Below are 23971 nucleotides of genomic sequence, written 5' to 3'. Positions count from 1 at the left end.
ACTTCATTACGTTCTGTAAATCATTGTTGTTATCCGTCATTATTACTGTATCGTCTGCAAAACGTAAGTTATTCAAAACTTCTCCATTGCTAGATATACCTTCTACTGAATCTGAGAGCGCTTCTTGAAATACCGCTTCACTGTAGATATTAAAGAATAGTGGGGACAGCACGCAACCCTGACGGACTCCTCTCTGTATTTTGATATTTTGGATGTTCTGGTTTGTCAACTCTTACCTTCCATACTTAGAGTTAGACTAAACTTAGCTATACTTAGAGTTAAAACAAAAGAGAGTTTTTAAAAATGTACAATTCTTATAATGTTCATGTTATTTCTTAACTTACATCATCAAAATACCTAGTAAAGATTTTTATAATTATTATTATAAACCATTATTTACAACATAATTGTTCCATCTCTCGAGAAGCAGATCATCATCTTCATTCCAAAGGTCTTGCAGTAATTGCCATCCATACGCGGCAGTTACTATAACGTAGGTGTTTGAAGGATCTTGTTGGTAAGCATAGGCACCCATAACTAAAGACTGGCACAAACGAGCTGCTGCACAAACCTGCAATTATTGATTATAAGATTAATTTTATGAGAAAAAGCTATAGTAGTCCAAGTAATGAAGCTTAAAATTGGACAAAACCTCGCAATTTTTACAGAATGGATCGATTTGCACGAAAATTTGGAATTAAGTTCACCTTACCCTCTGCTTCAAAATCTATATTGTGCTGATGGGCGCTTTTTACTTTTTAAGGGTGAAAACTACCCCTTATTGCTAAAACCTATAAAAAAGCTTAAAAAGGGTGAAATTTGTTCAGATGCATTACCTAATGATTGTCTAATACTCTAACCATATTTATTAACTATTATTACGACCCTTTAAAAGTTCATTTTTAAGGGTGCTAACTACCCATAATTGCTCAAATTTGCTCAAAATTGCTCAAAAAATGCTTAAGGAGAATAAAGTTTGATTAGGATGATTTATGTAATAATAGTTTGATGTTCTTAATATAATTTCTGAGTATTTCAACCCTTAAACATTTATTTTTGAAGGGTGAAAACTGCCCCTTGTTGCTAAAACCTATAAAAAAGCGTAAAAAGAGTGAAATTTATTCAGATGCATTACCTAATGATTGTCTGATACTCTAATTATATTTATTGACTATTCGACCCTTTAAAAGTTCATTTTTAAGGGTGAAAACTACCCCTCAAGGCCGAATAAGGTCAATGACTAATTTTAATTAGGGTTGTAATTAGGTGGTTGTTTCCAATCACTTTTTCGTTGAAAAAATAGGGACTGGCATTCTTTTCATTATAAGTCACTTAATTCTTGAGCTAAAGATTTTTTAGATTCTTTTAGAGATAGATCTTTTTAAATACTTTAAATTAGTTTCTATAGGTTATCCTCGAATAATGCATAGTTTTCCCGTCTTTTGACTTTGAAACTACAATATTTAGCATTTGACGAAGAAGAGCTAACATATAATAAAGTATAGCTCGATTACTATTGGTCGTAAAGAAAATTAAAAACAACTATTTTGCTTATTTTTTTAAAAGGTACATTTTTGTTAAGTAAATTTGTTTTGATAAAACGAAAACTTTTTGAGTTATTAGCAGAAAACTAATTAAAAACATTGATTTAAATCGTAACACTTTCGATTGATTGATATAAAACTAAAAATTTTGATATGGAATAAATCGAAAACTATTAATTTTATCAAAAAAAATGTATAGACTATTTTTTGCTTAGAATTAATGTTTTACTAACTTTTGTAGTCAAAATATAATAAAAAATTTCCGCCCCTGAGATGGGGTGGCAACCACCCCCATGGTAAAAGCGCCTTTCAGCATCATATTATTATAGATTTTGTTGCTTAAAATATTCACTACTTATTCTCAAATTTTCAAGAAAATCGATCCATTCTGTAAAAATTACGAGGTAAAATGCTTCGGTTCCTGGAATAATAGGTAAAAATTGTATGGTAAATCAGTACTTTAGAGGAGAAAGACGGCTTTGCAATCTTGTGTGACCTCTCTCACCACCCTACAAAGCCAAGTACTTCTAAAGATAACAGGAGCCTTGCCTAGTGCATAAACCCCATACAGTCCACAACTCTGAAGTTATATTAATAATTTCATAATGTCATAATATTGCCTTTATTGTACATCCCCTTTATTCTACATTTAATTTTTAAAGTTAAATTATCCTACCTTTAAAAGACGGTATTCTTCATTACTTAGAGGCATAATCGAAGTATAACCTGCGAGAACGGCTCCTCCAGCTTCAATACTCTTCGCCAACAACATCATATACACCATGGTTATTGATATCTCGTATAAATAACATCCGAAATGACAATCCCCATAATCGATGATTGCTTTAATTTCGTATGAACCTTTATCATTCTTATCGACTATAATATTCTGTTCATTAAAATCGCCATGAATCAGTCCTCTACTCAACGATTTGGAAGATGATAATACTTTATCCCCAAACTCCTTAACAATTATTGTAACTAGTTCTCTTCGTTCTGTATCGGAAACTGCGGATAAGAATTTTAGTATTTCTGGTACTGACTCAAGTATCCAAAGTGATTTATAACTTTTGTAAGCGGGATGGGTAAAAGTCTAAAACAAATATGACATTTAAAGTTAAAAATAACAAAAATCATCATCATCAGTAGCTCGACAACCCTTTTTGGGTCCTGGCTTGTTCTAGGATTTTCCGCCATTCTGTTCTGTTCCTTGCTTTGTTCTTCCAGTGGGTAATCTCAAGTGTTTTCAGATCTTGTTCCACTTGTTCCATGTATCTAAGTTTGGTCTTCCCTTTGACCTTCTCCCTACTGGTGTTTGCTTCCTTATGTGTTTTGGTGTTTCGGTCTCCAACATTCGTTCAACATGGCCCGTTCAGCGCAGACGTCCGATCTTTATGGATGTTATGACGTCGGGTTCGTTGTATGCTGCGTATAGTTCAAAATTATATCTTCTGCGCCATACGTCATTTTCTTTCACCCCCTTATATATGTGTCTAAGGATTTTTCGTTCAAACGTACCTAATAAATTCTCATCGCTTTTCGTCAGTGTCCATGTCTCTGATCCATATATAAGGACCGGTTTTATCAGGGTTTTGTATATTTTGCATTTGGTTTTTCTCGTGATGTTGTTAGATCTTAGATGTTTAATGAGTCCATTATATGTTTTATTAGCAATATGTATTCTTCTCTTAACTTCTTCGCTGACATTGTTATCTGCGGTAACTAGTGAACATAGATATGTAAAAATTTTTACGCTTTCGATGTTATAATCTCCTATTGTCAGATTCTGTAGGTTTCTTTGGCCTGTCGATTTGCTGGCCTTCATGTATTTGGTTTTTATTTCATTACTATTTAGGCCACTGTTTTGTGCCGCTCTTTCTATAGCATTAACTGCTTCTATCATTTGTCTTTTGCTTCTAGCTATGATATCAACATCATCTGCAAATGCCAATATTTGTACACTTTTTGTTATTATTGTTCCTCTGGTGTTGGCTTTTGACTCTCTAGTTATTTTCTCTAATGTGATGTTGAATAGAATACAGGATAGGGCATCTCCCTGTCGTAGGCCCGTTCTAACATGGATTGTATCGGTTAGTGCGTTTTGAATTCGAACCCTGCTTTGTACTTTAAGTGTTTCTTTTACTATTTCAATGAGATGAGTGGGGATATTAAACTCTTTCAGGGCGTTGATCAGAAATTCTCGATGGATGCTATCATAGGCATTCTCAAAGTCAATGAAGAGATGATGTGTTTCTATATTAAATTCACTAGTCTTTTCCAAGATTTGTCTCAAAACGAAGATCTGATCTATTGTGGACTTCTGCCTGCAGAAACCACATTGATATCCCCCAACTATTTGTTCCGCATATGGTCTCAATCGCTCAGACACAATATTTGACAGTATTTTATATGCCACAGTCAGTAGCGTTATTGCCCGGTAGTTGTTACATTGAAGCTGATCTCCCTTTTTATGTAGTGGAATGATTACTTCGGTATTCCAGTCTTGTGGCAGTTGTTTATTATTTCATATGTTCACTATAAGTTCGTGTATCGCATTCAATAGGGAGTCTCCGCCTTCTTTTATTAATTCTGCGCTAATGTCGTCCAATCCAGGTGACTGGTTGTTTTTCAGTCTGGTAACTGCTTCTTGCATTGCAGCTTCTGAAGGGGGGATTGTTTCTCTGGTATCCGTTTGATCCAGTATAATTTCATCGTATAGTGGATCTCCGTTTTGTTCAAACTTCTCTTTGAAGAATTCAGTCCATCTTTGCAGTATTTCACTCTGTTGAGTTACTATATCTCCTTCTTTGTCTCTGCACATCATTGTTCTTGGTTTAAATTCTTTTCTGCTTTTGTTAAGTTTTTGGTAGAATTTTCTGGTTCCTCTCGGTTTATTTAATTCTTCAATTTCTTGGAGTTCTTTTTCTATATGTTCTCTTTTCTTTCTGCGGTGTATTTTAACTTTTAAAAGACGGTATTCTTCATTACTTAGAGGCATAATCGAAGTATAACCTGCGAGAACGGCTCCTCCAGCTTCAATACTCTTCGCCAACAACATCATATACACCATGGTTATTGATATTTCGTATAAATAACATCCGAAATGACAATCCCCATAATCGATGATTGCTTTAATTTCGTATGAACCTTTATCATTCTTATCGACTATAATATTCTGTTCATTAAAATCGCCATGGATCAGTCCTCTACGTAAAGACTTGGAAGATAATAGTACTTTATCCCCAAACTCCTTAACAATTATTGTAACTAGTTCTCTTCGTTCTGTATCGGAAACTGCGGATAAGAATTTTAGTATTTCTGGTACTGACTCAAGTATCCAAAGTGATTTATAACTTTTGTAAGCGGGATGAGTAAAAGTCTAAAACAAATGACATTTAAAGTTAAAAATGACAAAAATACTGATTGTAAATCTACCCAATTTATTTTCATCATTTAATTTAACCCATTTAACCTCATTTAACCCATTTTAATTTCATGTAGGACCGAAATAGTCCTGTCGCCAGGGGAGTACAACGGCCTCCTTAATTGAGATGGACTTACCCAAGTTTTTTTTATATATTTTGACCCGTAGAATACGAATTTTTTGGGTAACAGTTGATCCGGATGTCGATAAGATTGTTATAGACAAATAACTTGAGGAATTACATAACAGCGATTTCTCGCAAAACAAAACATCTTTTTGTATTTTTTGGGTCATTTTAAGTAAAAAATGTTCCTACAAGTTTTTTCGTAGAATGCACAGTTTTCGAGATAACCGCGGTTGAACTTTCAAAAAATCGAAAAATTGCAATTTTTTAACCCGAATAACTTTTGATTAAAAAATAAAGTAGCAATTCTGCTTACCGCATTTGAAAGTTTAAATCAAATTATATCGGTTTTGATTATTGGAATTGCTAAAAATTAATTTTTTTATTGTTAAACAAAGCTATAAACACATAGTGTTTCCAGTGCCTAATACATGCGTTTTAACGCATGCTACGTAGAAATTGCCTCGCTTGTACTTGTAGCTACTCTACCTACTCGTTCGATTTTAAATGAGAAATCATTGAAAACATCCCTCACGCACTAGGTGTTTATAGCTTTGTTTAACAATAAAATAATAAATTTTTAGCAATGCAAATAATCAAAACCGATATAATTTGACTTAAACTTTCAAATGCGGTAAGCAGAATTGCTACTTTATTTTTTAATCAAAAGTTATTCGGGTTCAAAAATTGCAATTTTTCGATTTTTTGAAAGTTCAACCGCGGTTATCTCGAAAACTATGCATCCTACGAAAAAATTTGTTTTTTGCCTAGAATGACCCAAAAAATACAAAAAGATGTTTTGTTTTGCGAGAGATCACTGTTATGTAATTCCTCAAGTTCTTTGTCTATAACAATCTTATCGACATCCAGATCAACTGTTACCCAAAAAATTCGTATTCTGCGGGTCAAAATATATAAACAAAACTTGGGTAAGTCCATTTGAATTAAGGTGGCCGTTGTACCCCCCCCCCTGGCGACAGGACTAAAATATACATAGACCATTAATTCGTATATTCCTATTTTATTAAAGTTTATTTACTACATGCAATCTATAGATAAAAATTATAAGCATGTTGTTTGTTTGTACAAAAGGGTGTATGTATGTATAAATTTGGATTCGTTATCCAGTGATAACAAAAACTCTACTAGTCTCTTTGATTATTGAAATGTGCCTTTAACTCTAAGTACTTCACTGCGCTGCTTAGAACCTCTATGGTAGCTCCAATGGTTTGTGCTCTTCAGTCTACGAGTCTGCTCACTATTATTTAGCAGGTTTAGTGCAAGATTGTTTGGGTGGTTTCCAATTTTACCAAATAGCGGTTACTGTATTCACTTACTATTTCGTTAACTGTGGCTAGTTGGAGATCGTCTCGGATTTCCCTGTTTGGTATAAACCAAGGTGCATTTGTTATGGTCCGGAGTATCTTCGACTGAAAGCGTTTATCTATTGATTACATGTAGTAAATGAACTTTAATAAAAAAATCTGATTTGATTCACATTCAATTAATTCCATTGATACAATTGTTAAGTCTACCGCATTGAGTGCCTTTAAGATAAATTCTGGTAATACTTCTTCTTCTTAAAGTGCATTCCAGAGCCGTAACTACGATGTTGGGGGCCCCGGGGCAAACGTAATCTGGGGCCCCCTATCCCAGCGCAAGAGGGGTCCGGAAAAATGTTTGAATTTAACCCCTTGAAAACGCATTTTCCCTCCTGTGTGAACACCACACTCTCTTCTTTCTTTTTTCTCAGCATATCCTGCAATAATTATAAAACTAGCAGCGCTAATGAATACATCCTCACCTCTATCTGACATTGTGGACGGATCATCAACGAATGCGTTCGTTCGCTTCAATGTAAATGATCTTACTTTGTAGCGAACGAATAACCAGGCGAACTACTAAGCAAACGTAAATGCACTTTAAGGTGCCTTAAGCAACTGCAGTGTGAGCCAAACACTCTGCGAAGCTGGTCAGTGTACTGGTGGGACTGATCCTAATGTGCTCATTCTATCTTACCCTTACCCTTCTTTTCAAAATGTGGTACCATGTGGTTCCTTTCACATACCAAGATGTGGTCTGGGAAAATTACTTAAGACAAAGTAGCTGAGCTGGGACCTGGGGATCCTATTCCGGTTGCATTTTAATTTTTATTTCGCCAAAATAACTAATTTCCTCAGCAACAATTTGCATCTTTACGAAAGGTCTTGGGGGCCCCAGTTTAGCCCGGGTCCCCTCTTCCAATGGCAATTTAGGTTTTATTACGCCGAAATAACTAATTTCCTAACTAATAATTTAAATTTTTATGTTAAGGTCTCGGGGGTCCCAGCTTAGCTCAGGCCTCAGGGCTCCTGTTCTGTTCCAATTGCATTTTAGTCGAAAAGACTAATTTCCTCAATGAAAAAGTAAGACTTTATATTGATGTCTTTTTAAAATTATGTCATTTGAAAATATTTCGTTGATATCGGCTTTTAAATTACATATTTTTATTTTCCTCGTTAAATCTATGCACGGCCAACCAAAAAGGGGCCTCTCCGGGGCCCCCCTTGGCTGGGGGCCCCGGGGCACTGCCCCGGTTGCCCCAATGGTAGTTACGGCTCTGGTGCATTCTCCTTAATAGAGATTGGCTACTACAATTGCAAACTCTTATCTGTCTTCAGCTGTTCTTATTAGCTGTTCAAAATTTAGCCCTGTCCATTGCCGGATGTTTCTTAGCCTCGACAGTCTTTTCCTTTAAAGTCCTCCCTATCAGGACAGGTATTTTGTTTTCATAACTTCCACTGTGTTGAAAAGTTCTAGTTATTTGCCTATTACATGCAGCACTTCTTCGTTTGAGGTATGCGATATCCATGAAATTTTGAGGATTCTCCGGTAGATGCACATTTCAAAGGCCTCCAATTTATTTAGGTTTTAAAGGTCCAGGTCTCAACTAACTGCATAGAGAAGAGTCGACCAGATGTAGATAGCGTTTTGATAAGCGTAGTCGAATTTCGAGTTTTAGTCGAGAATCACGTATCAGTCTTTTGGTTTTTTCGAATTATTTTCTGGTCTGTTCTATTCTCGATCTTGTTTGTAGATCAGGATTTAGGCTGCTATCGATCCAATACCCCAGGTACTTAAATCTATTCTAAAATGTGCCCGTTTATTGTGCATTCTGGATATTTCGGATTGACATCACTTTGGTTTTCTTAATGTTAATATCGAATTGCTCACAGACCGAGTTCGTCATCTCGATGAGGCGTTGTAGACCCAATTCGGAATCCGCAATCAACAGCATATCATCAGCGTATTTGATGCTTTTGATGTTTACGCCATTCACCTTGGCTCCATCCTTGGAATCCTCCAGTGCCTCTTTAAATAGAAACTCGCAATAAAGATTAAATAGCAGGGCTTACAAAACACATCCTTGTCCCCATCCACCCTCCCCCCTCCTAATTTCTACTTCTGCGGACCTTCAATCCTAATTTTGACGTTTTGGTTTCGATATAAGTTTTTTAGTAGTTTGATGTCTTTCCTATATATTATGTAAACCGACTTCTTGCAAACATTCTAATAGTAGCTGTTGTCTTTACCAAAAGCCTTTTCGAATGTTCCTACAGCGATACAACTGGATATCTTAAGTAAAGAAGGAAAGTCAAATATTGTAAATATGAAAAATGATTAATTCTTGAAACAAAAATTTTAATTCAAGTTACCTTCATAGTCGTATCCAGTCTTGCAGCACTTTGTCCGATTTGGTAAAATAATTCTAATGTCCATGGTACTTTTGCTAATATTACTCCTTTTATAAATTTTAGTGCTCTTACTATGTGACTGCCACTTTTAAAGGTGTGTAACACAAAGTATTGGTTGTCATTGGTTTTAATAGGTGATGAACAAGTAATACCATTTTTACCTATAAAACAGTTAACATACTTGATAAGATCATATGATAAGAAATAATAACTGAGTCATGTAGAACTATGGATTAAGAAATTAATAGCTCGAATCACGAACCTACGTATGGGAAAAACTTGAAAATCTACTAACAAAAAGCAGAGCCAAATTTACAGACAGACAAAACATAGGCACAACATTCTTTGAATTAAAGCAAAGCCCTCATCTAGTAACTGACTAATATAAGATATTTAATATAAACATTTTACTGTTTTTTACTTATTTATCACTGAGTTCGTTCAACACAAATTCTCTCTTATATACTTGTCCTATCATGTTCTGAAAAACAACTAAACCCGTTCTCTAGAACCCAGAGTTCAGGTAAAAAACACTTCTTTGGTGTGAATCTGTCTTTTTAGATTATTTCTCCGGGTTTAAAAACAAACCAGTAAACACAAGCATTATTTTTTGCCAAATGTTAAAATTTTGTATCTATGGTGACTCGATCATTTAAAAACATTAGAAGAACCGTTTTTATTATTATGAATGAATGTTTTTATTATGGTAGGGGAGCCCAAGCGGCGATTTTTTGCAGTTACTCGAGCGCATCAGATTATCATATGGGGAGAAACCTAGTACCCTGCAGATGTACCTCTACCATATATTGGCTCTTAACACAGGGAAGTTCGTTAAGGGAAGCCAGAAAAAAAATCTATCTTTAAAAATAGGTACTCGAAATTGTCAGATTAAGATAAGGTAAGTTAAGTACATGCAAAAGAGTGTAGGTATATTTCAAAAATCTGACGATTTGAGCGGAGCGATTTGACAAAAAGGAAATGAGTGAGTCAAAAAGTTTCACAAAAAATGGCGAATATTTCGCGAATTGAACGTCAGATCGAAAAAATAAAAATACGCCAGTCAATGGGAGCAATAATACGATATTACCTCCGAATTCTATCCTACTGCATGGATTTTAATGAAATTTTGGGTCTAGCCTCTACTTATCTCCTAACTCAAAGTCTACCCTATGCCGATGTGGGCTTTTATCTTGGGGGTGGTTCCCACCCCTTCTTATATTTAGATATTTGTGGTTGAATATATTCTTTTATATATATATTTTTTTAGATATTTGTGGTTGAAAATTGACCATTTTCATTGAAACATAATACCTTTTCGAACGGTTTTTTGCGAATATTTTAAAAACTATGCATCTAACTAAAAAAACTATATTAAGCACTTTTGTAGGTTATAAAAAATAAACAGACACTTGCCTTCATAAATCTTCTAGTTATAATACAAGAAGAGATATTATGGTAGATGAAAATAGTTTGTTTTTTGGTACATTCTCAAATTGGTGCAGTCAACTTGAAATAACAGAGAAACGGTCGATTTCAAGTATATAATGCTACCAATACCTTTTGTAGTGCTTGAAAAGAGTTTTAAAATGAGATATATCAAGGGTCCATTACATTAAAACTAAGCGAGATATGCTGCAAACAAAATTGATAACTAATGTATTTTAAGAAAAAATGAGAAATAATTTTAACCCTCATCCACCAAAATATAAATACATCGTTTTCCTTCCACAATGCCTTTTATTATAGTGTTATTTCTATGTTCACAAAGTTGGACGGGTTAAAAATGAATGGTTTTTGAAAAAAAAAAGATCAAATTATAGAGCGCATTTTTAAATTTTCTTAAAAATCTTCCTTTTTCTCCATGTAACTTGAAAATAATAAGAGATATAGTAATGAAAAATTAAAAGGAAATTTTTATCTGAAAAAGCCCTACATTTTTGTGTGGTATCGTTTTTTCGTATCTCTTATCTTTTTCGAGTTACATGGAGGAAAAGGAAGATTTTTAAGAACATTTTAAAATGCGCTATATAATTTGATTTTATTTTTTTCAAAAACCATTCATTTTAATCCAGTCCAACTTTTTGAACATAGAAGTAACTCTATAATAAAAAGTATTGTAGAAGGAAAACAATGTATTTAAATTCTGATTGATGAGGGGTTAAATACACTTCTCATTTTTTCTTAAAATACATTAGTCATAAAGTTTTTTGCAGAATATCTTGATTAGATTGAATGTAATCGACATTTATTATTGCTCATTTTAAAGGTCTTTTCAAGCACTACAAAAGTTATTAGTATCATTATACACCTAAAATCGACAGTTTCTCTGTTATTTCAAGTCGAATACACTGATTTGAGCATGCAGCAAAAAAAACAAACTCTTCTTACCTACCATATCCCTCTTTGTATTTTAACTAGAAAATTTATGAAGGAACGAATCTTTTTGTTATTTTATAACCTATAGAAATATTTTATATAGTTTTTTTGTTAGATGCACAGTTTCTAGCTATTCGCAAAAATCCGACCGAAAAGGTGTAATTTTTTAATGAAAATGGCCAATTTTCAACCACGAATAACTCAAAAAGTATTGAGTTTTCAAAAAATGATTATAGAACAGTTTTTGCTTAAAATTAGGTTCTCTAGTCTCTTCCGTGGCTATTTTAACCAAAACATTTTTCACCCCCGAGAAGGGGTGGGAACCACCTCAAGATAAAAGCGCACATCGGCATAGGGTAGACTTTGTTTCTTGAGCTATTCCCTACTTACTGTCAAAATATCAAGTAAATCGATGTAGTAGGATGGAATTCGGAGCCAAATACCCTCATTGATTGCCCTAAAAATAGTTCTTCAATATTTTTCAAAAATTTATCGAACATGACACTAAACACTAAACTACTCATGGTACTAAACATGACACTCCACGGAGAGGGGTGGCGGTAAATTTAAAATTTTAAATACAAACCCCGCGATATTTCGCAAAATGAACATCAGATCGAAAAACTGCAAAATACACTTTCAAAATTTTTTTGAAAAATGTATCGGATGGTACCAAATACGACACCTACGGAGGTTGAGGTGGGGGGTTACTTTAAAATCTTAAATGGGACCCCAAAGTTTTATTGCAGATTTGGATTCTTTGCGCAAAAATAAGCAACTTTTATTCGAGACATTTTTTCAAATTATGGATAGATGGCGCTATAATCGGAAAAAACGATTGTTGGAAATGGAAAATTTAATTAAAAAGTGGAAAGTCCATACTAAAATGGAAAATTTTACTTAACTTTTTTTGGTTTCAGGACCTAATAATCACAACCCAATAGGTCCCCATAACGCTTGAGTGACTGCAAATTTAGCATACTTTGCCCCCCTACAATGTTTACTATACTACCTCCCCATTAAAAAAAATTAAAACAACAAAATTAAAAAACATACAAAATGCAAAGTTCCAGATATTTTTGACCAGGAGTGTATATTATGAAATGTTAGTGACTACAGGGAAACAGAGGATTGGTGGTTACTATAATATACTATTCTAACTTATCTAACTATCTAAAACTAACGTATGCTTGTAAAACATGGGTCACAACAAAAAAACACCAAGGGTTTTTGTTGGTAAAAACACAAATCTTTGTTGGTAAAAGCTTAAATAGACAATGGATAAGAAAAAAATAACGAAGGTACTCTACTCTATCAATATCCTAACATATTAGTGATAATTAAGGCGCCAAGTTGATGGTCGTCCATGTGCAAAGAATAATTCTATTTGGAATTCCCAGAATGGTATAGCTACTATCTAGTGCATTGGCAGGCAAAAAGCGAAGGGGAAGACAGAGGTCAAGATAGAGCAACAAAGTTAAAGAAGATATGAGAAGCCTTAATTTTACAAAAAAAAGTTATTCTTTATAAAGTGCTCTGCATAGTCTAAAACCTAAGAGGCAATCATCAGATATCAAATTTTATCTACAGTCTACGAGGTATGTCAAAAAATACGAATTTCGCTGAAGAGTAAAGTACCTTTATTTTTCACAATATTGAAATTTGTTATTATAAAAAGTTGTTCCGAATTAAAAACTATGTTTCAATATGCAATTTGCATCCTTCTAGTGGAAATATTGTGAACTATAGAGGTAGTTTACTCTTTAGCGAAATTCATATTTTTTGACATACCTCGTATAAAATTGAAAAAAATTGATATCTTATGATTGAATCTTAGTTTTTTGACTATTCAGACATTTTTATAAAGAATAACTTTTTTTCGCAAAATTAATAATAAAGGAGTTATCTTAAATAACAATGATGTTGGGTATCCTTAATTTGAAGAAAATTTTCAAATTTCTTTTTTTTTCAATTAGAAGAGTGTAGATCCAGATTATAACATAAATTTTTAATTACAAACAACTTTTCTTAATGACAATTTTCGATATTGTGAAATATAAAGGCACTTTACTCTTGAGCCAAATTCATATTTTTGGACATATCTCGTATATTATTGATACAATTTGATATCTGATGATTGCATCTTAGGTTTTAGACTATGCAGAGCACTTTATGAAGAATAAATTTTTTTCGTAAAATTGATATTAAAAAAGTTTCCCATATGGTTCCAAGTTAGGCAGACACACTGTATGTTATTATTTTAACTTACCTAAATGTTCTAAAAGAAGTGATTGAGCTTCATAAATCTCAGGTTTTTGAGAATCAACCAAATTTATAATTTTTAAAACAATTTCTTCACCACGATCATCCACCAAATGGTAGTTTCTATCGTCGTAACCATTTAATTCCTTAGCTGATGTTACATTTATGTTGTACAATTCAAATGCGATTTTCTTAACATCTTCCAAATCTAAAGTGGCTCTAATTGGCAAGCCAGGCTGCTGAATGCTCGATTGTTGTTCCATTTCTCACTCAATAAAAGTACTAACAAAGCTTTTAATCATTGCATATAGTAATAAAATGATGCTGTACAAGGTGAATTCCTTTTTAAAATCAGTTTAAAGAATAAATGTTATATTCAAACTCTTGAAGTAAAAAAAATTATCGCGTAGATAAGAGAGTACAATACGTATGTAATTTAAGTATTAACATTAGTACTTTGTCCAGAATCTTAGGTAACACGATTTATCAAACTAATAACTTAGAAGTCGTTCAAAATCGATGTGATTGTTAAGTAAAACTAAGATATCTTTGTGGATAATGTTTATTTTTAATCTCAGATTCAAAACTGATTATGCCATTATATAGAAGATATTATTTTACTGGCAGGCGAGATAAGGAAAATGGTTCTATAGTTGTCGCATTTATTGAAGCTGACTTTTTTTATGTAGCCGTTATTGTAGATTTTGTCCAGTCGTCAGGCCATAGCTTGGAATGCCATATTTCTGTTTTCTTCTGTGGCCTTAAACATTTCTTCTGGTATCATATCTAGCCCTAGTGCTTTGTTATACAGTTACTTTAGTTTACTGATAGCCAGTCTTGTTTCATTCTCAAGAACATTAGGTTCTTTATCAATGTTTTCGGGGGTTTGGTGAACAACTTCCTGGCGTTTATCATCTTTATAATATGTATTGTGATAGTATCGTTGTTTATCAGCCTTGCATCTTCGTTTCATTTCTTTGTTGAGGTTTCACAAACTCGCTTTTTCTCCATCAGTATAATATGTGTACTAATTTGTCAAAGATTTCTTCTATTCTCAATTATTTTTAGGGTTTCTCCTGTTATCATGTTTTTTTTAAATGGGTTTAAAAAGGTTTCATGTGTTTAATTTGCTAGGTTTTGTGATGTATCCTTACAAATATAGAGCATACTTTTTTGCACTTCTTGTAGAAGGTCGTCCGTCTTTTTTAGTTCTACCGTCTTTGTCTCTCTCAGTTTGTGGTACCTACACTTTAAGTTTGAAATGGAGAGTATGATCTGTACCGCATATCGCCCCTGGATATGATCTGACTGTTTGGCTTGATGATCTCCAGCGAATATTCCAAGAATATCTTCCAAGTATAAAGTACCTATATGGGTTTAAATAGAGTACTTAAGATAGGATAGTTATTTGTGATAGAAAGTTCGTTTAAGGGCTCTTTTGTTTCTCTTTTTTCTCCCTTTTCTTTATTTATGACTAGACCTAGCTTCTTCTTCTTCATGTACCATGTCCTTTCAGAACGATGGTTACCATCACAGCTATCTTAATTATATTCACTGCCACCCTAAATAGCATGCTTGTATCGACACCATACCAATCTCGCCAGTTCTTCAACCATAAGGTTCTTCTTCGTCCTGGACTGCGTTTGCCTGCTGTTTTTCCTTGCATAATATTTTGTAGGAACCTATATTTGGGACCTCTCATTACATGTTCGAAGTACTCCAGCTTTCTCTGCTTGATGCTTTTTATGATCTCAGTAGTCTTGCTGAGACGTTCTAGTATTGTGGAGTTTCGAATCTTCTCCACCCAGGAAACTTTTAAAATTCTTTTATAGCACCACATTTCGAAAGCCTCAAGGCGATTTAGATCGATTTTATTCACAGTCCAGGACTTGACACCATAAAGTAAGACCGAGAACACGTAGCAGCCAAGTATGCGGATCCTCAATGCCGATTTTAGGTCTCTGTAACATAACACCTTGGACATCCTTCTAAAAGCGGCTCTAGCCTGTTCTATCCTAGATCTAATTTCGCCGTGACTTTCTGCGTTACAATTTAGTTGCTGTCCAAGGTAAACGATTTTGTCAACTTGCTCAAGTTTGGTATTATTTACATAATATATAGACGGTTTAATATGATGCTGTTTACTTATTACCAGTATTTTGGTTTTCCGTATGTTCAGATCCAGACCTGCCTCCCTACAACTCTCAACGACACTATCAAGTAGTGTTTGCAGATCTTCTTGACTAGAAGCTAGGAGTACTGTATCGTCCGCATATCGCAAATTATTGATGACTGCACCGTTCACAAGTATTCCTTCTTGTTTTTCAGAAAGTGCTTGTCTGAAATTTTTTTCGGAGTAAACGTTGAAAAGCAGGGGTGACAAGAGGCATGCCTGCCATACTCCTCTTTTAATATTAAGAGCCTGTGATTCCACACCATCTACTAAAACTGATGTTGTTTGATTATAATATAAATTTGCAATTATTCGAACATCTCTGCCGTCCAAGCCTATGTATTTAAGAGCTTCGATCAATATAGAGTGTTTAACACGATCAAATGCCTTTTGGAAGTCAATATAACAACAGTAAACATCTACAAATATATCTCGACATCTTTGAGCAAGTACGTTGATTCCAAACAATACCTCTCTCGTTCCAAACCCGTTACGGAAACCAAACTGTGTGTCATCCAGGTATTCCTCGCATTTATTGTAGATACGACCATGTATTACCTTCAGAAAAATTTTCAATAAATGGTTTAACAAACTGATGGTTCTATAAATCAGCACAGGTTTTTGCTGTTGTCTTTTTAGGTAGAGCTATAAACAGTGAATTAGACCAACCATTAGGAAGTTGTCCGCTGGTATAAATGGTATTGAAAAACGAAGTTAGAACCTCTAAAACATTGCTATCATTTATTATAAGCTTGTATACTTCAGTTGGAAGTTCATCAGGACGAGTCGCTCTGCCATCTTTTGTTGATTGTATGGCTTATATTACCTCAGAACGTGTTATTAGGGGTCCGTCGCAGTTAGTAATATCGGGAGGTGAACTACTCCTATCGTCTTCGAATAGGTTCGTAACGTAATTTTCCCATTCTTTAAGTTTGTCCTCTACTTCAAATATTACTTAACCATGTTCATCTTGTAGCAATGCAGTTTGTTTGTTATTGAAGATACCAGCCGCTTCTTTCACTTTTTTATACATGTTAAACGTGTCGTATTTGTTTTTAAGTTCTTCAATGTCATGACACTGTTTGGTAGATGTTGACTCTTTTCTTCTCATATTTTACGTCGAATTTCTTTTTGTATGCTGTTATAAAGTGTTTTGTTGTTTTTCGCTAGTCTCCGTTGTTCCATCAAGTCCAATATGTCTTCTGTCATCCAAGCCTGCTTTTTTAGCTTTGACCTGCCTTGTAAATTTCTCACACAGATTTCTTTTACTAGACCTAGCCCAAACCTAGAAATAAGAGCAACTTTCTCAGTCCGGAGACTCAGAATAAAACCCTATTCTATCTTGTTTTATGGAGTACCATACATGGAGTACCTACCAAGAGTAGGGGCTTGGACCATTAAAGTCAATACAGCGAACCGTCTTGTTCTTGGTTTCTTCGAAATGTGTATATGCCGACATATGCTAGAAGATTCTTTTGAATCACGTCTCAAATGACTTAAGTTGAGAACTGATTAAAAAACAGTCACAAACAATCTCAAGATGTGAAAGATCACATACCTAGGACATATCTCTCAACAGCAGATATGTGAGCCTCCAAAACTAATCATAGGAGAAAACGTAGCAGCTGCAAAGCCTCTGTCGTAGACACTGACAGGTCACATAACCTAACCTAGACGGCATTTGAAGAAGATGTCTCCCATCTCGTCTATCCATTTTTTCTCGGAGTTAAATTTCTTCTTTTGCCATAATATACAGGGTGTCCAGAAACTCTACCGACAAACTAAGATAGGAGATCCCTCAGATAATTTTAGGATATTTTAACCCAATTCACCTAGTCCGAAAATGCTTCCTAAGGGAGCTAGAACTCTTTGAAGATGGCGTCTTGTAATTAGTTTTTCTTAAATAACTCCAGAACACTTCTATTGAGAAAAACAAAAATTGGTACACATATTTATGTTCCAGAGATAAATCGAATCCATGAATTGCGAATTTCTAGTACCGGTCATAGGCGTCCGTTTTGGGTAGGGCAACAGTTATTTTACAGCATAACTTTTTATCTTTAATTTTTAAGCATTTTTGATTCTGGATCATTAAATTGTGAGGTATTCTACAACTAAAAGGTACTCTTGTATTAAGTCGATAGGATACACCGTTTTCTAGAAAAATCGATTTGAAAATTCTTCTTTCTTTTGAATTTTCAAGAAAAATTTCAAAAAAACACCATTTAGAAATCCGAAAACTGGTACGTTTATTTATATTTCAGAGATGAATCGATTTCATTAATTGCGAATTTCTAGTACGGTTCATATGCATCCTTTTTGGGTAGGTCAACGGTTATTTTATCTCATAACATTTTTGTCCTTAATTTTTAAGCATTTTTGATTCTAGATTATTAAGTGATGAGGTATTCTATTACTAAAAGTTACTCTTGCTTTAAGTTGGTAAAATACACCGTTTTTTTTTTGAAAATTCCACACCTGTAATTTTGAACCAATCAAAATACGTTATTTTGACAGATCACCATGGCAACGGAGGTATTTTATCGGAAATTTTTTGCTCGTGGGGTACGCAACAGCGAATTATAGTGGAAATTTTTTGACGTTTACAATAACAGAACATTTTTGACAGACTGGTTTTTATTTGTTTACATAATTTAGTTTTGATTCATTTTAGTTACAAAGCTAAGATGTTTTCTATATTCTTCGGACACCTCCTCTCTTCTTAATGGCGAAAATGCAGGACTTTGAATGTTTTCAATTAAGTTTCTATGTCTAATAAAATATATATAATATTTAGACACTAATTTATTTACCTTTTTCCCATTCAGTACTTTCAATTTTGCGTAGTTTAGACGCAAATATTCGTGGACAATTTGGAACAGATTTTCTTTCTTCAAGTTGAAGCCACAATCCTCTATTAATTCAAATAAATAAGCCATGGTACGATGATTGATCTTTACATCAGATAATTTCACGCATATTTTGCATATTGTATGATTTTCAAATCGATTCATTTTTTAAACAAAGAATTTTATTGGTTTTACTGACTGTGCAATATTATTTATTGTAACAAAACGCGAGTTTTTTTTTTGATGTTTTGAAGTGTCAAAATACAATGATCACAGCCTCCTATGATTGATGCTTGCTGACGCTGGTTATGAATTCCATACCATTAAAACGCGCATAACGCACGTTAAGAAAAACGCCAAAAAATAATTTTCTATCACTTGTAGTTACTCAAAACTTATGTAAAATTGAAGAATATACTATTTTCTATCTTGAAATGGTATTCCCATGCAACTACAATGAGTAGAAATTACGAATTTGAAAGCCTAAATAATTGCTGACAAAGCTATGGCGCGCTATTAATCTGTTCATGCAGCTTTGGATTTTCAAATGCAAATTTGGTGTGGAATTTTCTTACCGAATACCACGCGAAGTCAAATTAATATCCGGAAATTTTTTTTTTATCATGAATATTTTTAGAAAATTTCCCTCGTCTGCGACTCGGGAAATTTTCAAAATATTCATGATCTCAAAAAAATTTCCGGAAATAATTTGACCTCTAGTGGTATTACTAGTGAAAATTTTTTTGAATTTTTATTCAAATTCAAGAAACAAAAATTTTCAATTCGATTTTTCTAGAAAACGGTGTATCCTATCGACTTAAAACAAGAGTACCTTTTAATACCTCACAATTTAATAATCTAGTGTCAAAAATGCTTAAAAGTTAAAGACAAAAAGTTATGTGATAAAATAACCGTTGCCATACCCAAAACAGACGCCTATGATCGGTACTAGAAATTGGCAATGGATGGAATCGATTTATCTCTGGAAGATAAATATACGTACCTATTTTCGTTTTTCTAAATTGAAGCGTGCTGGAGGTATTTAAGATAAACTAATTACAAGATGCCATCTTTAAAGAGCTCTAGCTCCCTTAGAAAGCATTCTCGGACTAGGCGAATTGAACTAAATTGTCTTAAAATTATCTGAAGAATCTCCTGTCTTCGATTGTCGGCAGAGTTTTTGGAGACCCTGTATATGTGATTGTTAATACTTTTTTAAATTAAAATAAAAGTAGTGGAAGTAAAATAATAAACATATTAATATATTCACCCTGTGACAAAACCTTTATTTACAATATTGTGTTTTAGAGATTACAATTACCAATATTTATTGGACAAAATATTTTGACCTCAATTATCTTTGCTTGAGAGTATTAACACGAACTATTTAATTCAGATGACATTGTTAATCCGAAACAATTGATACACATTGTTGTATCTACGTAAGCTGAAATAATATGGGAAACTTTTTTTATTATCAATTTTACGAAAAAAATTCTGCATAAAATGCTTTGCATGACCTAAAACCCTAGATTCAACCATCAGATATCAAATTTTATCAATAATAGGTATAATAGTTATTCCAGACCATATGAATTTCCCGCAAGAATAAAGTAACTTTATATTTCACAATATCGATAATTTTTAGTATGAAAAGTATTTCGGAAATAAGAACTATGTTTAGATATACAAATAAGTCCTTCTAGTTGAAAAAAAAAATGAAATTTTTCTCAAATTACCGATATTGGACACTATTTAAATTTTTTTCAAACATGATAACTCTTTTCCGTTTTAATAAAAAATGATAAGCAAAATTTCCACAAAACAAAATGTATTAAAAATCTACTGAACATTGAAGGGTTACTAACCTTTTATTTAGATAATGTCTATCTTGTAACATTTTAGCGATGAATCTAAGTATTAAGTATATAACAGTAAGTTAGATGTAAGGAATACCTTGACAATAGTTTTAATGGAAGTGTTATAAATCGGGTTTCTGAACTTTTTTGGCCTCCTCTGTTTCCAAATTTGACACCACTTGTTCTTTTCGTGTGGGATTATCTGCCCGAAAAGATGTATCTTCAAAGGCAATTTACATTTATTTCTCATTTGGAAAAAGTCACAAATCAACAAAACAGTGTTATTTGACTTATTAGTCCAGGAACTAAAAATTATTTTGCGACATGAATCTACGAGACCAAGTAACCTAGGAAATTGTCGTAAAATGGAAAATCACATGCAGCACACGATCTACCAAAACGTTCCAGGTTCCAACACTCCATTGATCTACAGTCAAATACTAGGGCAAATGCCATGCTTCTCTCAAGGTATGTTAGCAACAAACACAGCCTATCCTACAATCCTACTACAATTATCCCAACCTTAAAATAATTATCAACAACAATCTAACCCAATTATAGCACCTGAATCAATACAACCCACAACCCAGCACTTCAAAAGATCAAGAAGTATGGGAGACAGTACAGTACAAAAAGCGTCCACGAAACAATGAAAGTCCTGACAATCGAATTAAAAAGCAAGCAGTGCTAACAGACTACTGGCTAACAAAACCAGCTTCGACAGAAAACAGATTCTCAGCTCTGGACAAAGAGCCGAAAGAAGAGGCTAACAAAGAGCCTGAAGAAGAAGCTAACAAAAAGCCGGAAGAAGAAGCTAATAGCGGAATAACTGGCAGAGAATCAAGGAGGCCTCCTCCCATATTCATTCAACATGTAACATTCAACATGTAACATTTATCAAACCTCTGCAAGATTTACTAGACAAAACAGCATCCAAACAGTACACTTTAAAAAGACTAAATAACGATCAAGTTAAAGTACAGCTAGACACAGCAGAAAATTACAAAGAAACTGTTAAAGCACTAACCGAAAAAAAAACGCAGTTCCACACTTATCAGCTAAAACAAAACCGAGGATTCCAAGTCATGGTTAGAAACCTGCACCCCTCTACTGATCTGGAAGACATAGAAAAGGTATTCACAGAGCTCGGCCACTCAGTCATAAATATCTCGAACATAAGACAAAGAGGCACGAAAGAATGCCTTCCTCTGTTTAGTATCGAACTTGAAACAAATTTAAATAATAAAGAGGTGTACCAAATAACTAAAATACTTAACACCGTAGTTAAAGTAGAACTTCCCCACCCGAAAAGAGAGATACCACAATGTCAAAGATGCCAGCACCTTGGACATACTCGTCAATACTGTCATAGAAGCCACCGTTGTGTTAAATGCACAGGTGCTCACTGAACCAAAGAATGTCCAAGAAAAATAAGAAATAATGAAGTCCAATGCGTAAACTGCGAAGAAAATCACCCTGCAAACTACAGAGGTTGCTCAGTTTACAAAGAATTACAAGAAAGTAAATTTCCACCATTACGCGCAAAAGCACCACAGAGACCAACAAATGATACAATTCAGCAAAATCCACAACAAACACTCAGCCATGCTCAAGTTGCAGGAGCAACAAATTCCAATACTTAACAATTTGACCCACCTCAACAACAACAAGGTTTACCACCCATGTCATTTCAACCAACAAACAACTTAGAACAGGTCTTCTCAAAACTGATGGAGAGAATGGACAAAATGTTCGACATCTTAATGACACTGGTCACAAAGTTTAGCCTTCAACACTGAACTAAAGTTGGTACATGGAACGCCAATGGTCTGACTAATCATAGTCTGGAAGTCAAAGCCTTTATTTCAGAGCATGATCTGGATGTTATGTTAATATCTGAGGCACATATGACAGACAAAAGCTACTTCAATATACTCAAATTCTCAACATATATGATTCAACACCCTCTAGGAAGAGCCCATGGAGGCACTGCTATAATTATAAAAAACAGCATTAGACACCATGAAATAATCAAGCATAGTGAAGTAAACTTACAAGCAACATCTATCTCAATAACTGATTGGAATAGCCAGCTTATACTATCTGCAGTTTACTGTCCACCAAATAAAATTATTAAAGAAGAACACTTCACGAGATTACGAGATGCTTTAAAAAGCTCGGAAATCGCTTCATAGCTGCTGGTGACTATAATGCTAAACACCTTCATTGGGGATCAAGAGTCATAACTTCTCGAGGTAGAGAATTATTAAAAAGTGTCCAAAACAATAATTTACTAACAGCATCCACGGGTCAACCGACGTACTGGCCAACCGACACACGAAAAGTGCCTGATCTCATCGACTTCTGTATTGTCAAAGGTATCTCTCTAAACTACTTACAAGTTCGACCTTTGTTCGATCTCTCATCTGATCACTCTCCCTTCATTATTACCCTAAGTACACAGGTGCACCACATCACAAAACCACTAGTTTTATCCAACAGCCGGACAAACTGGAATACCTTCTGAGATATAATAAAAAATAGTATAAATTTAAACCTACCACTAAAATCTGAGCAAGATATAGAAGAAGCAGTCAAACATCTAACTGTAAAAATTCAACAAGCCGCATGGGAAACTTCACCTGATATATCATATGCTAAGAGACCGGGCTCATACCCGCTCTATATAAATACCATGATATACGAGAAAAGACAATTAAGAAAAAGTTGGCAGACCACCCGTGCTCCAGATGTGTAAACCAAATACAACAGACAGAGCAACCCGTCAATTAAAAAAGGTCCTACAGGAACAAAAAAAAACAAGAAATAAACTATTTTCTAGAGAATCTGTCTAGCTCTGAAGAAAAGAACTACTCGTTATGGAAATTGTCTAAAAAACTCAAAACAAAATCATAAACTAAAGCACCGATAAGAAAAAATGATGGCACCTGGTCCCGAAGTGACGAATAGAGTGCTAACACATTCGCTAAACATCTTCAGCAGAAAAGTTAAAATTACGTTAAAATAAAAGAAATTGTTTCTCTGTGCTCCAAGTACCACAATAGACTACAGGTTCACCCAAACATATTGGTCACCAATCTTCTGACACCCCTACAGAACAAAAGACTAAAAAGAACAGACACTCTTGACCTCAACACTAACTAATTATTCCCACTTATTACTATGGTACTATTCAAATTAATTAAATTAATTTAATAATAACTATACTAATTCAATCATTACTGTACTCTTTTAGGTACTCACCACCGGGTGAATACTGACTGTGTCACACTCTTAACACTCATATGTATTGTTTATTATTTTTTTATAAAATAGATTGCAATAAAATGGATGTCAAAAAAATTTGGAAAGAGTCATTAACGAATGTGTTCAGAGTCTTACTCTGGCTAAGGTTAGAACGGTATTGAAGTACTTTCGTATTAGAACAAAATTACCTGTATTGAAAAAGAAGGAAGGTATGTTGAGTAGTTAGTGAATTATCTGCAAATGAGTGCTATTTTTTGGAAATTTTCGAGGATTGTTTGAGTTGTTACACTCGTTATATCGCGTTTAATTTGTTTTTATTTTTTCACTCCTCTGCGCGATCCATTGTACCGAGAAATCCA

General features: G+C 34.0%; 1 protein-coding gene across 3 annotated transcripts; it reads right to left on the bottom strand.

Annotated features, from left to right (window-relative positions):
• Nucleotides 1–366: 366 nt before the first annotated feature.
• On the bottom strand, nt 367–13986 carry LOC126886814 (hydroxylysine kinase). Of its 3 annotated transcripts, XM_050653882.1 has the most exons (5): nt 13472–13970; nt 8788–8987; nt 4692–4923; nt 2221–2405; nt 367–571 (listed from the first exon to the last, which is right to left on the bottom strand). In XM_050653882.1, exons 1-5 carry the CDS (start codon nt 13725–13727, stop codon nt 383–385), a joined length of 1062 nt encoding a protein of 353 aa, XP_050509839.1. In that variant the 5' UTR covers nt 13728–13970; the 3' UTR covers nt 367–382. The 3 variants fall into 3 exon arrangements, with proteins under 3 accessions (XP_050509839.1, XP_050509838.1, XP_050509837.1); XM_050653881.1 differs by lacking the exon at nt 4692–4923 and having other exon boundaries at nt 2221–2637; nt 13472–13967; XM_050653880.1 differs by lacking the exons at nt 367–571; nt 2221–2405 and having other exon boundaries at nt 4054–4923; nt 13472–13986.
• Nucleotides 13987–23971: the final 9985 nt, after the last annotated feature.

The sequence above is a fragment of the Diabrotica virgifera genome, chromosome 6, assembly GCF_917563875.1.
Source record: "Diabrotica virgifera virgifera chromosome 6, PGI_DIABVI_V3a".
Taxonomy (NCBI): domain Eukaryota; kingdom Metazoa; phylum Arthropoda; class Insecta; order Coleoptera; family Chrysomelidae; genus Diabrotica; species Diabrotica virgifera.
Note: the sequence above shows the minus strand (reverse complement) of the source record. Positions and strands in the feature narration are given on the sequence as shown.